General features: G+C 41.0%; 1 protein-coding gene and 4 non-coding genes across 5 annotated transcripts; 4 read left to right on the top strand and 1 right to left on the bottom strand.

Moving 5' to 3' along the window:
• The first annotated feature begins 1,948 nt into the window (after positions 1-1,948).
• On the top strand, positions 1,949-2,064 carry LOC119263332. The gene has a single exon (XR_005130248.1). It is a non-coding gene; the product is annotated as a U5 spliceosomal RNA (small nuclear RNA).
• Positions 2,065-2,861: 797 nt separating this feature from the next.
• Positions 2,862-2,933, top strand: trnad-guc. The gene has a single exon. It is a non-coding gene; the product is annotated as a tRNA-Asp (tRNA).
• Positions 2,934-7,800: 4,867 nt separating this feature from the next.
• LOC119263331 lies at positions 7,801-7,916 on the top strand. Its single transcript, XR_005130247.1, has one exon. It is a non-coding gene; the product is annotated as a U5 spliceosomal RNA (small nuclear RNA).
• Positions 7,917-8,412: 496 nt separating this feature from the next.
• trnad-guc lies at positions 8,413-8,484 on the top strand. The gene has a single exon. It is a non-coding gene; the product is annotated as a tRNA-Asp (tRNA).
• Positions 8,485-10,314: 1,830 nt separating this feature from the next.
• On the bottom strand, positions 10,315-15,223 carry ociad1 (OCIA domain containing 1). Its single transcript, XM_017687533.2, has 8 exons — positions 15,001-15,223; positions 13,989-14,073; positions 13,828-13,881; positions 13,682-13,729; positions 12,244-12,376; positions 11,832-12,061; positions 11,048-11,203; positions 10,315-10,515 (listed from the first exon to the last, which is right to left on the bottom strand). Exons 1-8 carry the CDS (start codon positions 15,058-15,060, stop codon positions 10,478-10,480), a joined length of 804 nt encoding a protein of 267 aa, XP_017543022.1. The 5' UTR covers positions 15,061-15,223; the 3' UTR covers positions 10,315-10,477.
• Between the last annotated feature and the right edge of the window lie 1,854 nt (positions 15,224-17,077).

Below are 17,077 nucleotides of genomic sequence, written 5' to 3'. Positions count from 1 at the left end.
CTCTACTCTATGTAACATCCTCTGTCCATTATACTGAACACTTTCTATTACAAACATGTACAAATATACAATCCCTACTCTTAATACTACACAGTAAAGTTGTGCTGATTTGTTGAATAATGGAAGAGTTTCATTCCAAAATGCTCTAAGTCCATTTGTAAACATTTTGAATAGAAAAAGTTTTTGTTTAAAAGAATAACAGCATCTCTCTAATAAAGGTGGAATTAATCATAATATAGCATTCATATTTCTTGTATGTATCTTGTATATATCCATCCCTAACAATGTACACCAGCCAGCCACTTTATTAAGTTCACCCACCTTGTATCTATTATTTAATCATCTCCACCATATGGGAGCACTTTGTAGTTCTACAGTTACAGACTGTAGTCCACCTGTTTCTCTGCACACTTTGTTAGAACATTGTTTTTACTTATATGTTTGTTGAAATTGCAGTTATTACAGTTGCAACCATTAATGTAAAAGAATAAACACTTTAATTATTTGAAACAAAAAAGAGACATTTGCGATATGTACAGGTTTAAGTGGCAGTGGCTGTGACAATAAATATGAAACATACAGTATAAAGCAGTTTAAATTATTGCACCTCTGAGTTATTGAATATTTAGGGAGAAATTATGGAGTGTAATGGCTACAAATAAGAATGACTTCCTGTGGTGCTCTGTGGCGCATTTCAGTGCTCCTATGTCTCATCATTGCATCATTGTTCATTGTTTTATTGACCTGCCATTCCTTTCTTCCCTTTGCATTTGTTTGGAAAATGGCCAAAAAAAGGTTGTTTTTGCTCAACGTTTACCCGCATACCTGATAAACCACTCCTTATATGATTCTAAATTAATATTTATAGTTTCTTGAATTACTGTTAAGCTTTATGACCTGTAAATCACTTTGAGGTCCCACAGGTATGAGAAGTTCTCAGTGAATACAACCTCACACTGGGATGCTGTGCAAAATGTCAAATAAAAACAAAATGCAATGATGTGCAAATCATTTCAGCCATATATTTAAATGAAAATAGCACAAAGACAACAACTTAATTTTTCAAAATATGAAGTTGAAAAAAGAGATTTTTATTATTATTATTAATGTGCCCATTTTGAATTTGACCACATATTTTTTTAAATGTTGGGATTCCCTTTGAGAATGCAGTTTCCAGGTAAGAACAGTCTGTTCAGTCTGTCCTTTATTCCATTTAGGAATAAAATATGAATGATTTTGAGAAAACCACTGGAAGTGGAAGAGTGATTTTATTTCATTAAAAGATGCTGTGAGTTAAAGCAGTAAATCAGTGAAGGTGTGCTGCGTCCGCTGTCAGATGGTGGAATGTTTGTGTGAAGGACAAACTATGATTATAGCAGCTCTGTATAAAGGATAGACTCGGCTTATCCTCCACATTTGCTGTTAAGCTGTTTTGTAGATAGTGGGATCAGCTAGTGCATCAGCTACGTGAGTTTATTTGGCCTTATTCGGAGCGATTCTCTCTCTCTCTCTCTCTCTGTCCCCACCTTTCCCTGTTTCTCTCTCTCTCTCTCTCTCTCTCTCTCTCTCTCTCTCTCTCCCCACCTTTCCCTGTTTCTCTCTCTCTCTCTCTCTCTCTCTCTCTCTCTCCCCACATTTCCCTGTTTCTCTCTCTCTCTCTCTCTCTCTCTCTCTCTCTCTCTCTCTCGCTCAGGAGTAACCACGTGGGAAACCAGGAAGTGGAAGACTCAGTGTACGTCTCCCATAATGCACCGGGCATACTATTTTGACTCTATATCAATGTTATATCTGTTTACCTGGTTTATTAAATGTGGTTATTGTCGGTTATAGAGTTATTTCGGTGTTGTGGGTGAGGTGTAGTGCGCTGGCGGGCTCTGCCGTGTGTCTGCCGTCACTGTGAGCTGTGCTGCTGTCAGTGAGGCGCTGAGCCGCCGCTCTCAGCTTCAGTTCACTCTTGTTTCTCTTCAGATCGTATAAATCTTTCGCCTTTTACTAAAGATTTCCGTGGGGAGGAACATCATGAGTATCAACTAATTTTTTGATGCCCTGCTTCAGTGCGGGGCTTCCTACTCTGGTCAAAAATAGAACGAGCTACAGCTGCTGTGTGTGTGTGCATAGTTGTGTATTAAGTGTGTGTGTGTGTGTGTGTGTGTGTGAACACGTAGTCACATGTTAATGAGGTCAGTTAGTAGGTCGTGAACTGATCAACAGTCGTGAATAGTCCAGGCTGCTGGTTCGTCGTGTTGGGTGCTCGTTCAGTCCTGATCGTTCAGTAGTGAACAGTCTTATTTGTTGGTGCAGGGGTGTCAAACTCAAGCATTAAAGGGTCCATATTAAAAGATTCTCACCAAATCCGTGTCAATGTTGTATTAAAACCCGAGCTGGCCACTGTTTATTCAAAATACGCGAAAACGTCAGCAGTAAAATAGACGCTTAGCAGCAGACCTTGAAATATTACATGAATTCTTGAAGTATTCACATTTTAAACCTACATATTTACTTGATCTAGACATATAGAGTTATTTTTTGTTTTGAGTTCACTCGTTTCTGAGGTGCTGAGCTGGCGTTAAGTGTTTATATTGGCTGAACTGCAGCTGAAATGCAGTTTAGTGTGTTCGGTGATGTGACTGGTGTGGAGCTGTAACCGCTGCTCCGCACGTTTGATGCTGGTCTCTGGCACATTGCGTTGCTGTGCATGCTGGGGATTGTAGTGCAGCGCAAAGTGAGGATTATAGGATAGGATTGTCCCGCGGTCCTCGTGTTTGACTGGGGATGTGCTTTCTTTATACACTCAGCTCTGTCTGCTCTGAGGTGGACAGCAGCAGTTTGTGGGACTGTTCTGGAGACTCTTCACCGCCTCCTCCTCGTTAGTATAGTGGACAGTATCTCCGCCTGTCACGCGGAAGACCGGGGTTCGATTCCCCGACGGGGAGACTTGCAGCTCTTTTCTCTTCTTTACCCATTAAAACACACAAGTTTTCCATTGGCAGCAAACACACTGACAACCTCTCACCCGTAATAACGGAGAGGCCGCTTCTCACAAATTTCACTAACTTCTCTTCACTGCGGCTCTGAGAAGGCAGAGACGTTTAACTCGACTCGCCTCTGGGGGGCGCTAAACAACCCCGTTTAAACACACAGTCAGCTTTATTCTTCTTTAGACACAGAAACACAAACTGGGATTAACTTGTGTCAACATACCTGCTTCTATCAAATACAAGCTCAGGGCAAGTAAACGGCAGAAAACGAGCAATATCATTTTCTTTCTTTTGTCTGATTATCTGATTATTATAGGTGGGAATCTGAAACCTTTCAGCTGGATTTTCTTTCAATTCAGGGGACCAAAAATCAAATATAACAAAATACTCTTTATACATGTAGGGTTTCTTTCTGTGGCCTGCATTATGATCTTTCTCCATGTCCACCCATCTTCACAGGCAGCATTAGCTAATATGAATTATGTTATGATGTCACTAGAGATTTATGGATAGAGGGGCTAAGTCTAAGTGGGTTTGGGGACATTTAAGTTGCTTGAAGAGAAATACTTTTAATGGCCCAAACATGTATGTTCAGTGAGGTGGAAAATTGATCACAAAACCTCTATTCGCTCAGGTTGTCTCACAGAAGATCTGCCTCTTCATAGCGGACATGTGTTATTCAAATACACAGACTACAAATTGGTGCAGTCTCAGTTTCTGCAACCAGATAAAGTGTGACTATGTTTCCTGTAATTGCACTAACATGTTTAATAGTCTAGGTCAGGGTTACTTAACCTGCAGGCCACCAGTGGACCATGAAGCATCCTGAAGTGGTCCAGGGGCCTGTACTCAGAAGGAGGCGGTGATTTGGGCCGGTAACATCACTGTAAGTCATAAAACTTAAGTGGAAAAATGATTCACTTAATATTTCAAATGAATCACAAAACCCCTCAAAACTAGAGAAACCAAACCGTCACTGTTTTGGAAAGTATTTTCAGTGAAAACGCGATGGACTCCAAATCACATCTACCTTGTACATTTCTATTCTTTTTTTTTCTTTTTCCCTCCTTTTTGACATCACTACAGCCATGTTTTTTTGTTTGTTTGTTTGTTTGTTTTCCTGTGGGCTGCTATGCTTTGTAGATACACACAGGTGGGCTGGAAAATGTTGAGAACCCATGACCTAGGTGGCTTGGTCATCGAAACATCTGACAGCACAAAAATGATATCTTCTCAATTCTGGCCTCTCCTGACTCGTCTTCTGCACAGCATCACACAATTAATTTAAAGCAAAAGCCTAAACAGCACTCGCTCACTTTCTTCTAGATCACTAACCTTTATCAGGCATGCTTCTTCAGCTCTGTCAGTCTCCTTCAGCTTCTTTACCTCCGTCTCCTTTTCTGTGTTTAGTAAGGTTTAATTATGTAACTCATATTTACAAGAACTCAAGTATCAATGAGTTGATTTTGTTTGTTTGAACTGGCAAAAGTCTTCTCGTCTGACTGGCCTTCTACAGAGCTGCCACCTCTAAATTCTCTAGACTAGCGTTTAGAATTCAGGAATAGAACAATATACAGCTCATAATGGTGTGACTGTTTTGAAATATTTAATAGAACTATGAAAACAATTAATATATGAAGTTCTTCATTTTTTCAGGTAGCTAACGCTTGTGCTTTATGGCCTGTCCTCTTTTCCTCTAACTGAAACATTAACTAGCTAGCTAACAAGCAACCAGGTAAAAACCTGACAGGTAAGTAGTTATTGTCACTCTGTAACCACTTGGGCCCAATCCCATTTCTTCTTTTTACCCCTATCCCTTGTTTTCAAGTGTCACCCTAACCCTTTGGAACTGAGTCTTGCCCTATGAAATGGGACCCTCAGATAAAGCATTGCTTCATTAACAGCTACTAGCGCTGCTCTGTAGGCGACCCGGCTCGTCTTCAGTGATAGAAGAGAAGGGAAAAGTTCAGTGACCTCGCTTCTGGGCTTTAGTTACATTTAGGCCCTAAGAGAATAGTCCACCAACCAAAAACATCCAGCCAACAGCATCCTGTGACCACTGATGAAGGATAAGAGGATGACCAACACAAATGACGTTCAGTTTCATTTAGAGAAGCAATTCTCACAAAGTAAGGAAGAGTGTGCCCAAAAAATAGAATAGCAGATGGTGTATTATTGTCCTGGACATTATCCCACTCAACTAAACTATTAAAATGAGCTGGATTAGACGCCTCCTCAAAATCCTGCTAGTATGTGTGATCTTATAGCTAATCTTCTCGTCTGAGAAAGTTGGTGGATTGGTTATTAGTTTACATAGTTTTTCACCTCATCAGTCTTCCTGGAACAATGAGCACATTAGCAATAAGGGAAGGTCAATGTTCTCACATTTATGGTTTAGTAAAAACATTTTGTTGATTCTCCAGTTACTTGATGATAATCATCATTTTATGACCTACTCTGACTTTCGTAAAAAAAAAAAAAATGGGTAGTGTTAGTTCAAACACTGAAATGAAGAGAGAGAATGCAGCTCTATCCCTGATGGTCTTGATATTACTTAAGGGTAACTACAAGGTTACAGAAGATTTTTCTGTACACAGCTAATTTCTGTTAATGGGGTTAATATAGTAGATTAAAGCAATAAGCTATTTGAGGCCATGTGTTACTGTGATTTGTGGGAAGAGTATATTTAGGCATGATATGAAGCCGAGTGGCAAAAACTGCCTTCCCCGTGATAAGAATGCAGTAACGCACAGTCTCAAGTGGCTTACTGCTTTTATAAAAGTCTTGCGGTCTGATTCGGTGCAATTCCCAAACCAGGCGATGATGCAGCTGCTCAGGATGCTCTCCAAAATCCCCCTGTAGAACATGGTGAGGATGGGAGGGGGAGATGAGCCTTCTTCAGTCTCCGCAGGAAGTAGAGGCGCTGCTGGGCTCTCTTGACTGTGGAGTTGGTGTTGAGGGTCCAGGTGAGGTTCTCTGTGACTTGGACACAGAGGAACTTGGTGCTCCTGACGATTTCCACAGCAGAGCCAGTGATGTTCAGTGGGGGGTGGTCACCTCGCACTCTTTGGAAGTCAACAACTATCTCCTTAGTTTTGTCGACATTCAGAGACAGGTTGTTGGCTCTGCACCAGTCTGTTAGCCGCTGCACTTCCTCTCTGTATGCTGACTCGTCGTTCTTGCTGATCAGACCCACCACAGTCTTGATGATGTGGTTTGAGCTGTACTTTGCAGTACTTTTGTGAGTCAGTAGAGTCAACAGCAGTGGACTGAGGGGCACCAGTGCTCAGTGTGGTGGCGCTGGAGATGTTATTTCCTATCCTGACTAACTGAGGGAAGTGTTCAGGCCCAGCAGGCTCAGTTTTCCAATAAGCTGCTGAGGAATGATAGTGTTTAATGCTGAACTGAAGTCTATGAACAGCCTTCTGACGTAGGTGTCTTTATTGTCCAGGTGGGAGAGAGCCAGGTGGAGATGGCGTCGTCTGTTGAGTGGTTGGGGCGATATGCAAATTGCACTGGGTCCAGTGAAGGAGGAAGCTAGTCTTTAATGTGCCTCATGACAAGCCTCTTGAAGCACTTCATGATGATGGGAGTGAGTGCAATGGGACGGTAGTCATTGAGGCAGGACACTGGAGACTTCTTCGGCACAGAGATGATGATGGTGGACTTGAAGCACGTTGGAACGACTGCAGTGCTCAGAGAGATGTTGAATATGTCCGTGAGAACATCAGCCAGCTGTTCGGCGCATTCTCTGAGCACTCTGCCTGGTATGCTGTCGGATTCTGGTGCTTTTCATGAGTTGACTCTGTGTAGAGTTCTCCGCACATCAGCAGTGGACAGACACAGTACCTGTTCACTTGGAGGAGGTGTGATTTTTCTCACCGTCGTGCTGTTCTGTGCCTCAAACCGAGCTCTCTCTCCTCTCTCCTAGCAGGATGGGCAGCTTCTCGTTATCACTGAGGCGGCTAAATTGGGGGTGAATCTTCTCAAATTTACTAATGTACATTTCCTGTAGTGTGTTGTATTTGTTACACTCAGTGAGGAAGTGCAGCTCCGTCTCTGCAGTGTTACTGTCGCACTGCTGGCAGAGTCTCAGCTCTTTAGGCAGCCAGGATCTCTTATAGCGGCTGGTCTGCCTGACCAGGCTGTGGTCACTGAGTCTGTACTTTGTCAGGTTCTGTGTTTAGTATCCGTCACTGTGTTCAGGTAATCTGCTGCAGTGTACTGGCGTTTTAGGGTCAGACAGCACTGCACTCTGCTCTGTGTGTGTCTCTGTTTTCCAACGGGTTATGTAGTTTTGTTTTTGGAGCGTTATCATTTGGTTTGGTCTGATTGTATGTATTACAGGCTGGTCTCTCTCTCTCTCTCTCTCTCTCTCTCTCTCTGGCCCCCCTCTCTCCCTGTCTCTTTCCCTCTCTCTCTTTCTCTCTCTCTTTGCCCCCCCCCCCCCTCGTCTCTTTCTCTTTCCCTCTCTCTCTCTCTCTCTCTCTGCCCCCACCTTTCCCTGTTTCTCTCTCTCTCTCTCTCTCTCTCTCTCTCTCTCTCTCTCTCTCTCTCTCTCGCTCAGGAGTAACCACGTGGGAAACCAGGAAGTGGAAGACTCAGTGTACGTCTCCCATAATGCACCGGGCATACTATTTTGACTCTATATCAATGTTATATCTGTTTACCTGGTTTATTAAATGTGGTTATTGTCGGTTATAGAGTTATTTCGGTGTTGTGGGTGAGGTGTAGTGCGCTGGCGGGCTCTGCCGTGTGTCTGCCGTCACTGTGAGCTGTGCTGCTGTCAGTGAGGCGCTGAGCCGCCGCTCTCAGCTTCAGTTCACTCTTGTTTCTCTTCAGATCGTATAAATCTTTCGCCTTTTACTAAAGATTTCCGTGGGGAGGAACATCATGAGTATCAACTAATTTTTTGATGCCCTGCTTCAGTGCGGGGCTTCCTACTCTGGTCAAAAATAGAATAAACTTTAAACTAACGTGCAACACCAGTTCTCCGTCGAGAGGAGCCAGCTGAGGTGGTTCGGGCATATGGTTAGGATGCCTCCTGGACGCCTCCCTCGTGAGGTGTCACAGGCAAGTCCACCAGGGAGGAGACCCCGGGGAAGACCCAGGACACGCTGGCGTGACTACATTATTTATCTATATTATTACTGTATATTTATATTGGCTGAAATGCAGTCTAGTGTGTTCGGTGATATGACTGGTGTGGAGCTGTAACCGCTGCTCCGCACGTTTGATGCTGGTCTCTGGCACATTGCGTTGCAGTGCATGCTGGGGATTGTAGTGCAGCGCAAAGTGAGGATTATAGGATAGGATTGTCCCGCGGTCCTCGTGTTTGACTGGGGATGTGCTTTCTTTATACACTCAGCTCTGTCTGCTCTGAGGTGGACAGCAGCAGTTTGTGGGACTGTTCTGGAGACTCTTCACCGCCTCCTCCTCGTTAGTATAGTGGACAGTATCTCCGCCTGTCACGCGGAAGACCGGGGTTCGATTCCCCGACGGGGAGACTTGCAGCTCTTTTCTCTTCTTTACCCATTAAAACACACAAGTTTTCCATTGGCAGCAAACACACTGACAACCTCTCACCCGTAATAACGGAGAGGCCGCTTCTCACAAATTTCACTAACTTCTCTTCACTGCGGCTCTGAGAAGGCAGAGACGTTTAACTCGACTCGCCTCTGGGGGGCGCTAAACAACCCCGTTTAAACACACAGTCAGCTTTATTCTTCTTTAGACACAGAAACACAAACTGGGATTAACTTGTGTCAACATACCTGCTTCTATCAAATACAAGCTTAGGGCAAGTAAACGGCAGAAAACGAGCAATATCATTTTCTTTCTTTTGTCTGATTATCTGATTATTATAGGTGGGAATCTGAAACCTTTCAGCTGGATTTTCTTTCAATTCAGGGGACCAAAAATCAAATATAACAAAATACTCTTTATACATGTAGGGTTTCTTTCTGTGGCCTGCATTATGATCTTTCTCCATGTCCACCCATCTTCACAGGCAGCATTAGCTAATATGAATTTGAATGTAACCTACATGGGAGACACACGATGCTCGTACATTAAAGAAGCTCATGGGAAAGTCAGTTTATGACATCATATGCATTGATGCAGAAGAGAGTTGTGATGCATCAAGAATCAATGATTCAAAGACATTGAGTGTGATTTAGTGACAGACTACAGGCATTAAATAATTCAGTACGCAGTAGAAGTGAGTAATAGTACACATGAAATATACCATAATTATTTTTATCATTTGCTGCAGAGGTTGTTATTTCTTTTCACTTCAAAAATCATCAAATTCTGTCACCTGGCCAGGTGCATAACATGTCACTTGAAGCAAAAACCACGTACCTACAAAACCATAAAACTGGTCTTAACTTATAATGGAAGTTTATGTAACAAAGCTTTAGTCTGCATAATTTTTAAAAACCATTTCTATGGTCTATTCATCATGAAATGTTCACACATTGCCAAGAACAGGTAACATTTTCCAATTTTTGTCATGACAGTGACAATGTTTTTGTGTCTTATACAAATACTTCAAACAAAGAAAGCAAACCATCAATAGATTCCAGAAACCCGTGAAGTTTAATGATGTTGCTTGCTGGAATAATCAGTGTGTGGTTGTTATACATGAGCAATGTATTTCAAAATCTTTCCCCATTCATAAACACACTCATTCCCAATTTTAGAAACATTGCTGGTGCTGGAGCAGTCATCCATCATAAAGTAAAATTATACACTGATAACGATTATGAAGACTGTACAGAGACTACATTGACAATCATTCATACAGCTTTAAGGCCAAAAGCACATCCACTCTGGCTCAAGCTTTAATCATTACTTTCGGTTCAAAACACTTTCAATTTTGCCCTTACTCAGTAAAAAGAGCATGAAATCTACTATGAAAACCACTGGGTGTATTTCTTCAGTTTGTTTGAACACTACCAATTTAGACTTAAAACAATAATCACTTGTACTCTGGAAAATCCCTGATAATACTTTTATGGCTAATTCCACAGGCAAACAATTCATGACAATGATTTCCAATAAAATTACCACTAGTAGTGAAATGTATATCGTGCCCACCACTTACCAAGGAAACTGCCCCATACTGACAAAAAGCACAAAGATCCTAACTTCTGAAACTATTTGATAAAGCAAATCTTATATTATATATATATATATATATATATATATATATATATATATATATATATATATATATATATATATATATATATTTATATTTATATTTATATATATATATATATATATATATATATATACACACACACACACACATAACCCCAAATGCCAAATGTTTAAAACCCATTAATATTGCTATTTATTTTCATTTCAGAAGCAGACCCCAAATGCTGCTCTGGGTTTCCTTCTAAAACAGCTGCATTGTACTGCACTGGATAAATCGCTGACTTGCTCTCACCCCACAGGATTTGTAGGGAAGTTGGAGCTCCGTGGCTGACTTACTCCTCCCAAGCGTCACCATACTTGTTCTTTTTAACTGATGAGACAACAGAAAACATAAAAAAAAGGCCTTACACCACTTTTCTACTCCAAGATTATAGCCAGACAAATCAATTACTCACACACGTTATGAACATTGTACTCAAACTTCTTAAAAAACGTTTTGTATTGGAAAGTTTGCATGGCTTGCTGTTTAGCTCACTGAGGCGAACATACCGGGGCAAATGTAGGAGTGATGCACAAATGAGTGGCGAGTTAAAGTGGGCGAGGGCAAGTTTTTATTTATAAAAAAAAAAAAAAAAAGAAATAAAGAAAGAAACAAAATGGGGCTTAGAAGTGCTGATCTGTGATCACCTTTAAAAACCTCCAGACAAAATAGTTTACGTTTAGGTGAAAAACACCTAAAACACAACAGTTGCATTGATGTAGCAAAGAGTTTTCCCATTACCTGTGGAATGTGACTTTCCCTAGAAAAGTGGTGCACGACTGAAACCAAAGCCAAACACGGACGCCAAAAATCTTTTAAAAGTGAGAAATTTGATGATTATTTCCATTAAACACCAGCTCACCTTCTGCCTTTGGTGTCGTCACCTCAGCCTGTGGTTTCAGTTGAGTTTCAGCCTTCTGCGTGAGGGTGACCTCATAGTTCTCCCTGTTTTTATTGCGCAGCTCCTCGTACAGTACTGTTCTTTTCTTAGGAGCATCATCTTCCTGGTAAGGTGGACCTACAGGACGGCAGATGTAAACAGCAATTTGAATATCAATCTGAATCAGCTAGATAACTTCAAATTCTGGAAAGAGCAACGAAAATTGCAACAGACATAATATAAACATCCTTTAATAATTTCTTTGGTTTTTCAAAAGACTGTCCTGTTGATTAAAAGTGATACATTGGGAAAATCTACTGACTTTTTTTTATTATAGGACTTCTACCTAGTTTTGTCCTCAATTCAGGCATGTTCAATCCCAATTGCTAGCTTGTCTCCCCCACTGCATGATTATACCAAGACTGGGAAGCATGTGGTTCCTCCTAGTTATCATTTCAAACTGCTGTTAATTGGACATCACTGCACAGCTGAACACAGTTGGACAAGAATGCCAAGTGTGAGTCCTGTTACGTCACCTAGCAAATGCCCATGTTGGCTATCATCATGCTGAGTGATACGGGTTGAAGGAGGGACATCATACCAATCCAGAGAGCGTGAGGCAAATTATGGTCTCTTAGACTTCCCGGATGACTGTGGCATTCGTAGGGATAGAACACGCAATCTTCTGACAACATGGCCAGTGCTTGCCAAATTATAATTTTAAGGGAAATCACCACAATAACATGCAAATTAATAGTAGTTTTACCTTGAAGGGCGACATCATCCCTTGAACTATACAGTGCAGGCTCACTTAGTCCAGAGCTGAAAGGCGCGGGGTCATAAGACGAAGATGGGCTGCTATAGGGATAGTCACTAGAGTAACTGCTGTAGGGATTTGGCTGAGAGTTGGCCTCCTCTGTGGGCTGGAATGCCGTCTCAAACCCCGATTGCTGAGGAGCTGCTTGATTTGGATCTGCAAATTCCGACTGGTTCAGCCTGGTTCACCAGAAGAATAAGCAAAAATGAGGTACTATGATAACTATGTCAGCTTTGGTTCTTTATGGGAGGAGCTCATATAAAACTAATAACCAGATTTAACAAAATGAAATGACCACAATCATTTATTGAAAAGTTAAATTACTGTTGGCATATGAAAAAGAATGGAATGCAGTCCTTACTCAGGGGGTACATGGCGCAGGTGTCCTTGCCGAAGTGCCTCTCCGAGTGGAGAGTTCTCTAGTTTTTTAAACTTCTCTTGACAAGTCTTCATGTAAGACACCTTTCCTCCCATATAGCCAAACAGGCCAGCAACTGCACACAAATACATACACTGAGGACGTCTTGTAGACCTAGTACTGAAAACAAGAAATCATGTTTGGTGTAAAGCGGTGGTTCCTTGAGGTCAGATTCAGTTCTTTTATCCGCTGATATTTTCTAAATATATAGTTTTACAACATACTTAAAACATCACTGTAGATCTGTGCCATAATCAAGTGTTGCCCCATGTTTTGGGTCAGGTGGAAGGCTTGTTTTCATCATAACAGGAGAAAACTCCACTTATCCACTATTAGACATGGCTGCGATGAGAATCTAAAATGTGAAAAAGCATCCACACAAACAAATCTGTGCAAAAATCTTTTTTCAATTTAACGTTTTCCACATTTAGATCATCATAACAGCTGCCACCAGACACTATCAGTACAGTGCAACTACTGCAGCAAGAGGCAAAACACTGTGGTACATCATGAATTTGAAATGTTAGAAACAAAAAAAAAAAACCCTCAACTGAAAAATTATTCAAAACCCACAGGATAAAAGAATCGACATCAGACAGCACATACAGCGGACTGCCATGTCACATTAGACAGACAATACCTGGTTCAAGTAGTAATCTCATGCACAGGCCATTTCTTAAAGAAATAGTGTGGCAGAAAAAATATTATTATACAATATTCCACTTAACATAGATGTAGTGGATCAGCCAAGACATGTTGAGTGTCCAAATTCTGCTTCCTTACTTTACCACTGGAGCTAAGAGGATAATATTGCTAACAAACTCTAGAACTCACTAGTCACCCAAACACCCAAATGTGGTTTAGGACACAGTATGACTGAACTACACAAATGAGCAAAACGTCACGACTATAGAAAGCCATTTCGGACAAAACCAAGGCTCGTATTCACAAGACAGGACTAGTCTTGGATCAGATCCTTTGTATTTATGATGGCGACGGTCACAAAAACTGATTTTAGATGAGAACTGGAAATCTTAAGATGCTTTGTGAATAAAGACCCTGTTGTCTAAAGGGGCTGCTCGCAGTGTTCAGCAACAGTTAGCTTTTATAGTTCACACTGAGCAGGTTGAAATGTTTTGGTGTTGTTTTTACAGAAACCATTTAGAACCCACTACTTGGGTGTTTTCTATGATTTGGTAGCCTCACTCTTCGAGTTCTAAACTAAAGAAGTAAAATTTGGACTCTAAATGTCTGAGTGACCACTTACTACTCGGGTAAGTGGAAAATAGCATATATTTGATTATTGATTGAGGAGCATAGCACTAAAATAAGCATGACTGGTTAGGAACCACTGATGTGAAATGCAGCCCTTGTTACTTACTTGCAACTTTTGGTAGGGACCCAAATCTCGGAGATGGTGATAACACTCCTAAAAAAGGGACAGCAGCAGTGAAGAACTATTGCAATAAGACCAGCACAAGGTAACACACCAATACAAGAGAACTGGAGAAAAGGACATGCGCTCACCTCTAGACACCATCACCTGAGTGACTGCGATTGCTATGGCTGACAATGGCAGCGCTAGAACAGAATGCAAAGACCTTATTATTACAGAGTGAAACAGACAGCAGATTATAAGGTGAAGCACAAATGAGCGTAAATCACCATTAAAGCTGCAAATAACTCACATCGGTAGTAGAAGCTCTCGCGATTACACTCTCTGAAGACACGCTTCTCATCCTCAGTGGGAATGTAGGCTGATCCTAGAGGACCCTAGATACAAAATAGCAGAACAGGACACAACAGAAAGCTGAACACAATCCACACTGTAACAGTAATTACAGTAACTTTCAACTTATTAAGTCTATACATACACTGCTTTAGTAACCAGAGTCTCTGTGTGAAACAGAAATTCAGTACAAACAAATGTGATGTTTTGGTTTGGATTAAGAGGAGAAGCAGGGGAGCTAGAGGGTTTTTTGGGTAAGGCTCATTAATAAACTGGATTAACTCTACACACACACAGGCAGGGTAGATTAAACCAGCCTCTACCAGAGCAGGTAGCTGAACTGGAGGTGAAGAAATGTGCTCTGTGAATCATTACAGTGATCAGCAAGGATTCATTACTGCCTTTTGAAAATGAGAAATACTGGAAACAAGAGATGGACAGCGAGATGGACAGAGAGATAAACAGATAGACAGACAGACAGACAGACAGACAGGTAGATAAACAGACAGATAGACATATAGATAGACAGGTAGACAGACAGGTAAATAAACAGACAGGTAAATAAACAGACAGATGGACAGACAGATGGACAGACAGATAAACAGACAGATAAACAGACAGATAAACAGACAGATAAACAGACAGTTAAACAGGTAGGCAGACAGGTAGACAGACAGGTAGACAGACAGATAAACAGGTAGATAAACAGATAGACAGGTAGACAGACAGGTAAATAAACAGACAGATAGACAGGTAGACAGAAGGTAAATAAACAGACAGATAAACAGGTAGACAGACAGGTAGATAAACAGAGAGACAGACAGATAGACACAGAAAGACAGGAAGATAAACAGACAGATGGACAGGTGTTTTTGGTGTTGTTGTTGTTCTTGGTGTTGTTGTTGTTGTTTTTGGTGGTGGTGGTGGTGTTCTTGGTGGTGTTTGTGGTGTTGTTGTTTCTGGCCACTTGCCTGCGGGGTCCGATGTGCCTCATGGGAAGTCGGGTTAAAACCCGAAGACGCTTGCGACATTGCTGACTCTACTAATTCATAAAACAAGCACTATGTCCTCGAAACAAAGCCGTGTGAAACTCGGTTTACACGGGTTCACCATTAAACTCACTACAGACACACAGCGCCGCCGACCGCGACCTCCACCTCCACACAGCTACTGCAACCTGGAACTGGACTCGGCGTCTTCTTCGCACAGTTCACTGACGGACGGCGGACTCAGCGGTGCTATAGCGCCGCCTGCCGACAGAAGGACAGAGAGAAGCTGTTCGCCGGGAGGAGTGGAGAGGTGGCGTTCGCTGAATGAATGTTTGTGTGCTGCATGTTTTGCGGATAGAAATAGTTTTTACAGCCTTTTTGTTTTCAAATGGTGCACGGAGCCCCGCTGATGACATCCTGTATAAATAAAAATAATGCGTGGCCACGCCTTATTAACGCGTGGGAACAAGATATGAATGCATGGCCACGACTTAATCACCTCACTCCCACACCTTACTAAGTCGCGTCCATGCATTATTTTTATTTATACAGGATGTCACCAACGGGGCTGGTATGGTATATTAAATTTGAATATAATTGTTGTTTTGATTTCAGGCACTGTGGAATCCAAAATCCATAGAAATCAATTAAAAATGTAGCCCTGTTATAGAACTCAAATACAAAAAATATGCACATTAGTCTATAAATATACACATATAAACACAATATACACATTCATATGCACCATTATTGCACTATTTCCAATATATTCAACAGTGTTTGTCTGTCGTAAACAAAAGTGCTGGCAACATTTAGTGCAAAAGTAGTACGAGACAAACACACAATTAACAAAAAACTAAAAGAAGTGAAGCGAGCTCGCGACACAGAGTCTCTTAAAAAGAGTCTCTTAAAAAATCTTGCCAGAATTTATTCATATCATTTTTTATATGACTTTTGTAAGAATACAGTCACTGGGTAATATCTGTGGGTCACTTTAAAGGACACTTCTTTATTACTACTACTATCATTACTGCTGTTACTGCTGCTGCTAATACAAAAGTTTGTTTCTACATGTTTGGTTTTATAGCGCTGTTGTCAGAAGAAAATCTTGTATCTCCTACTTTACCTTCAATGTAAGTCAATGGTACCAGAATTTTATCAAGTCGTTTTAGGACGTTTTATTCGGTCCATTCATCATGAAATTTACACACAACGTAAGGAGCAACAGGCATTTTCAGATTATGTCACAAAGTGAGAAACAGTTTGACAAAAATAGCCAGTGATTTAAAGCTTATATATCGGCAAAATCTTATCTGTATTGACTTGACTGTGAATATTATTGATATTGGCCATGGATAACCTGCCAAACCTGAGAGGCACAGACTCCAAAACAGGTAAAGATGTGAGTAATAGATGTTTGTTCACCAGCTGGAATGCAGTGGTGGATGAAGTACACAAATCATGTACTTGAGTTAAAGTAGAGACACCCAAGGTAAAATATTACTCCAGTAAAAGCAGAAGTCCTTACTCTAGACCTCAACTTGAGTAAAAGTACGAAAGTATTTGTCTTCAAATGTACTGAAGTATCAAAAGTAAAAGTACTGAAAGAGTAATTATGGCTCTGATGTCCTGTTATCAGTTTTATAACAAGACTCGCTTCATGAACTCATTTTAGGTGAAAGTCCTCCAGTGTCTCTCTTGGTAAACCAGTCTTTTAATAGAAGGTCATTAATTAGTGACGCTGACGTCTATTAAAATGATCATAAGCACAAAACACTGAAGGTAAACAGTTTCCATCAGGGAGAACCGAGTGGCTCTGAAATCACTTTTTACACACAAGCAAAGTTTCAGTTTCAGATTACTTTGTAAATTAGTTACAAGTTTAATAAAAACTGGCTTTAAACTCAGGATCACAAATGAGCTCCTTTACTATGTTGATCTGTAGGTCTCTGTTCATAAACATAAACCAGCCCAAACTAATTTACTATAAAATGAAATGGTGTTTGTATAAATTCAGAAAAAAAGAAACACGCCAGTCACGACTGCATATGTGGACATA

The sequence above is a fragment of the Pygocentrus nattereri genome, chromosome 4, assembly GCF_015220715.1.
Source record: "Pygocentrus nattereri isolate fPygNat1 chromosome 4, fPygNat1.pri, whole genome shotgun sequence".
NCBI lineage: Eukaryota > Metazoa > Chordata > Actinopteri > Characiformes > Serrasalmidae > Pygocentrus > Pygocentrus nattereri.
Note: the sequence above shows the minus strand (reverse complement) of the source record. Positions and strands in the feature narration are given on the sequence as shown.

What these genes read in the sequence shown, in the direction of transcription:
- ociad1 (XM_017687533.2), bottom strand. Translation starts at nt 15,060, where the DNA reads ATGTCGCAAGCGTCTTCGGGTTTTAACCCGACTTCCCATGAGGCACAT. An exon ending in GTCCCTACCAAAAGTTGCAA is followed by an intron (nt 12,377 to 13,681) that starts GTAAGTAACAAG and finishes ATTTGTGTGCAG; the next exon opens with TTGCTGGCCTGTTTGGCTAT. An exon ending in GGATGATGTCGCCCTTCAAG is followed by an intron (nt 11,204 to 11,831) that starts GTAAAACTACTA and finishes GCCGTCCTGTAG; the next exon opens with GTCCACCTTACCAGGAAGAT.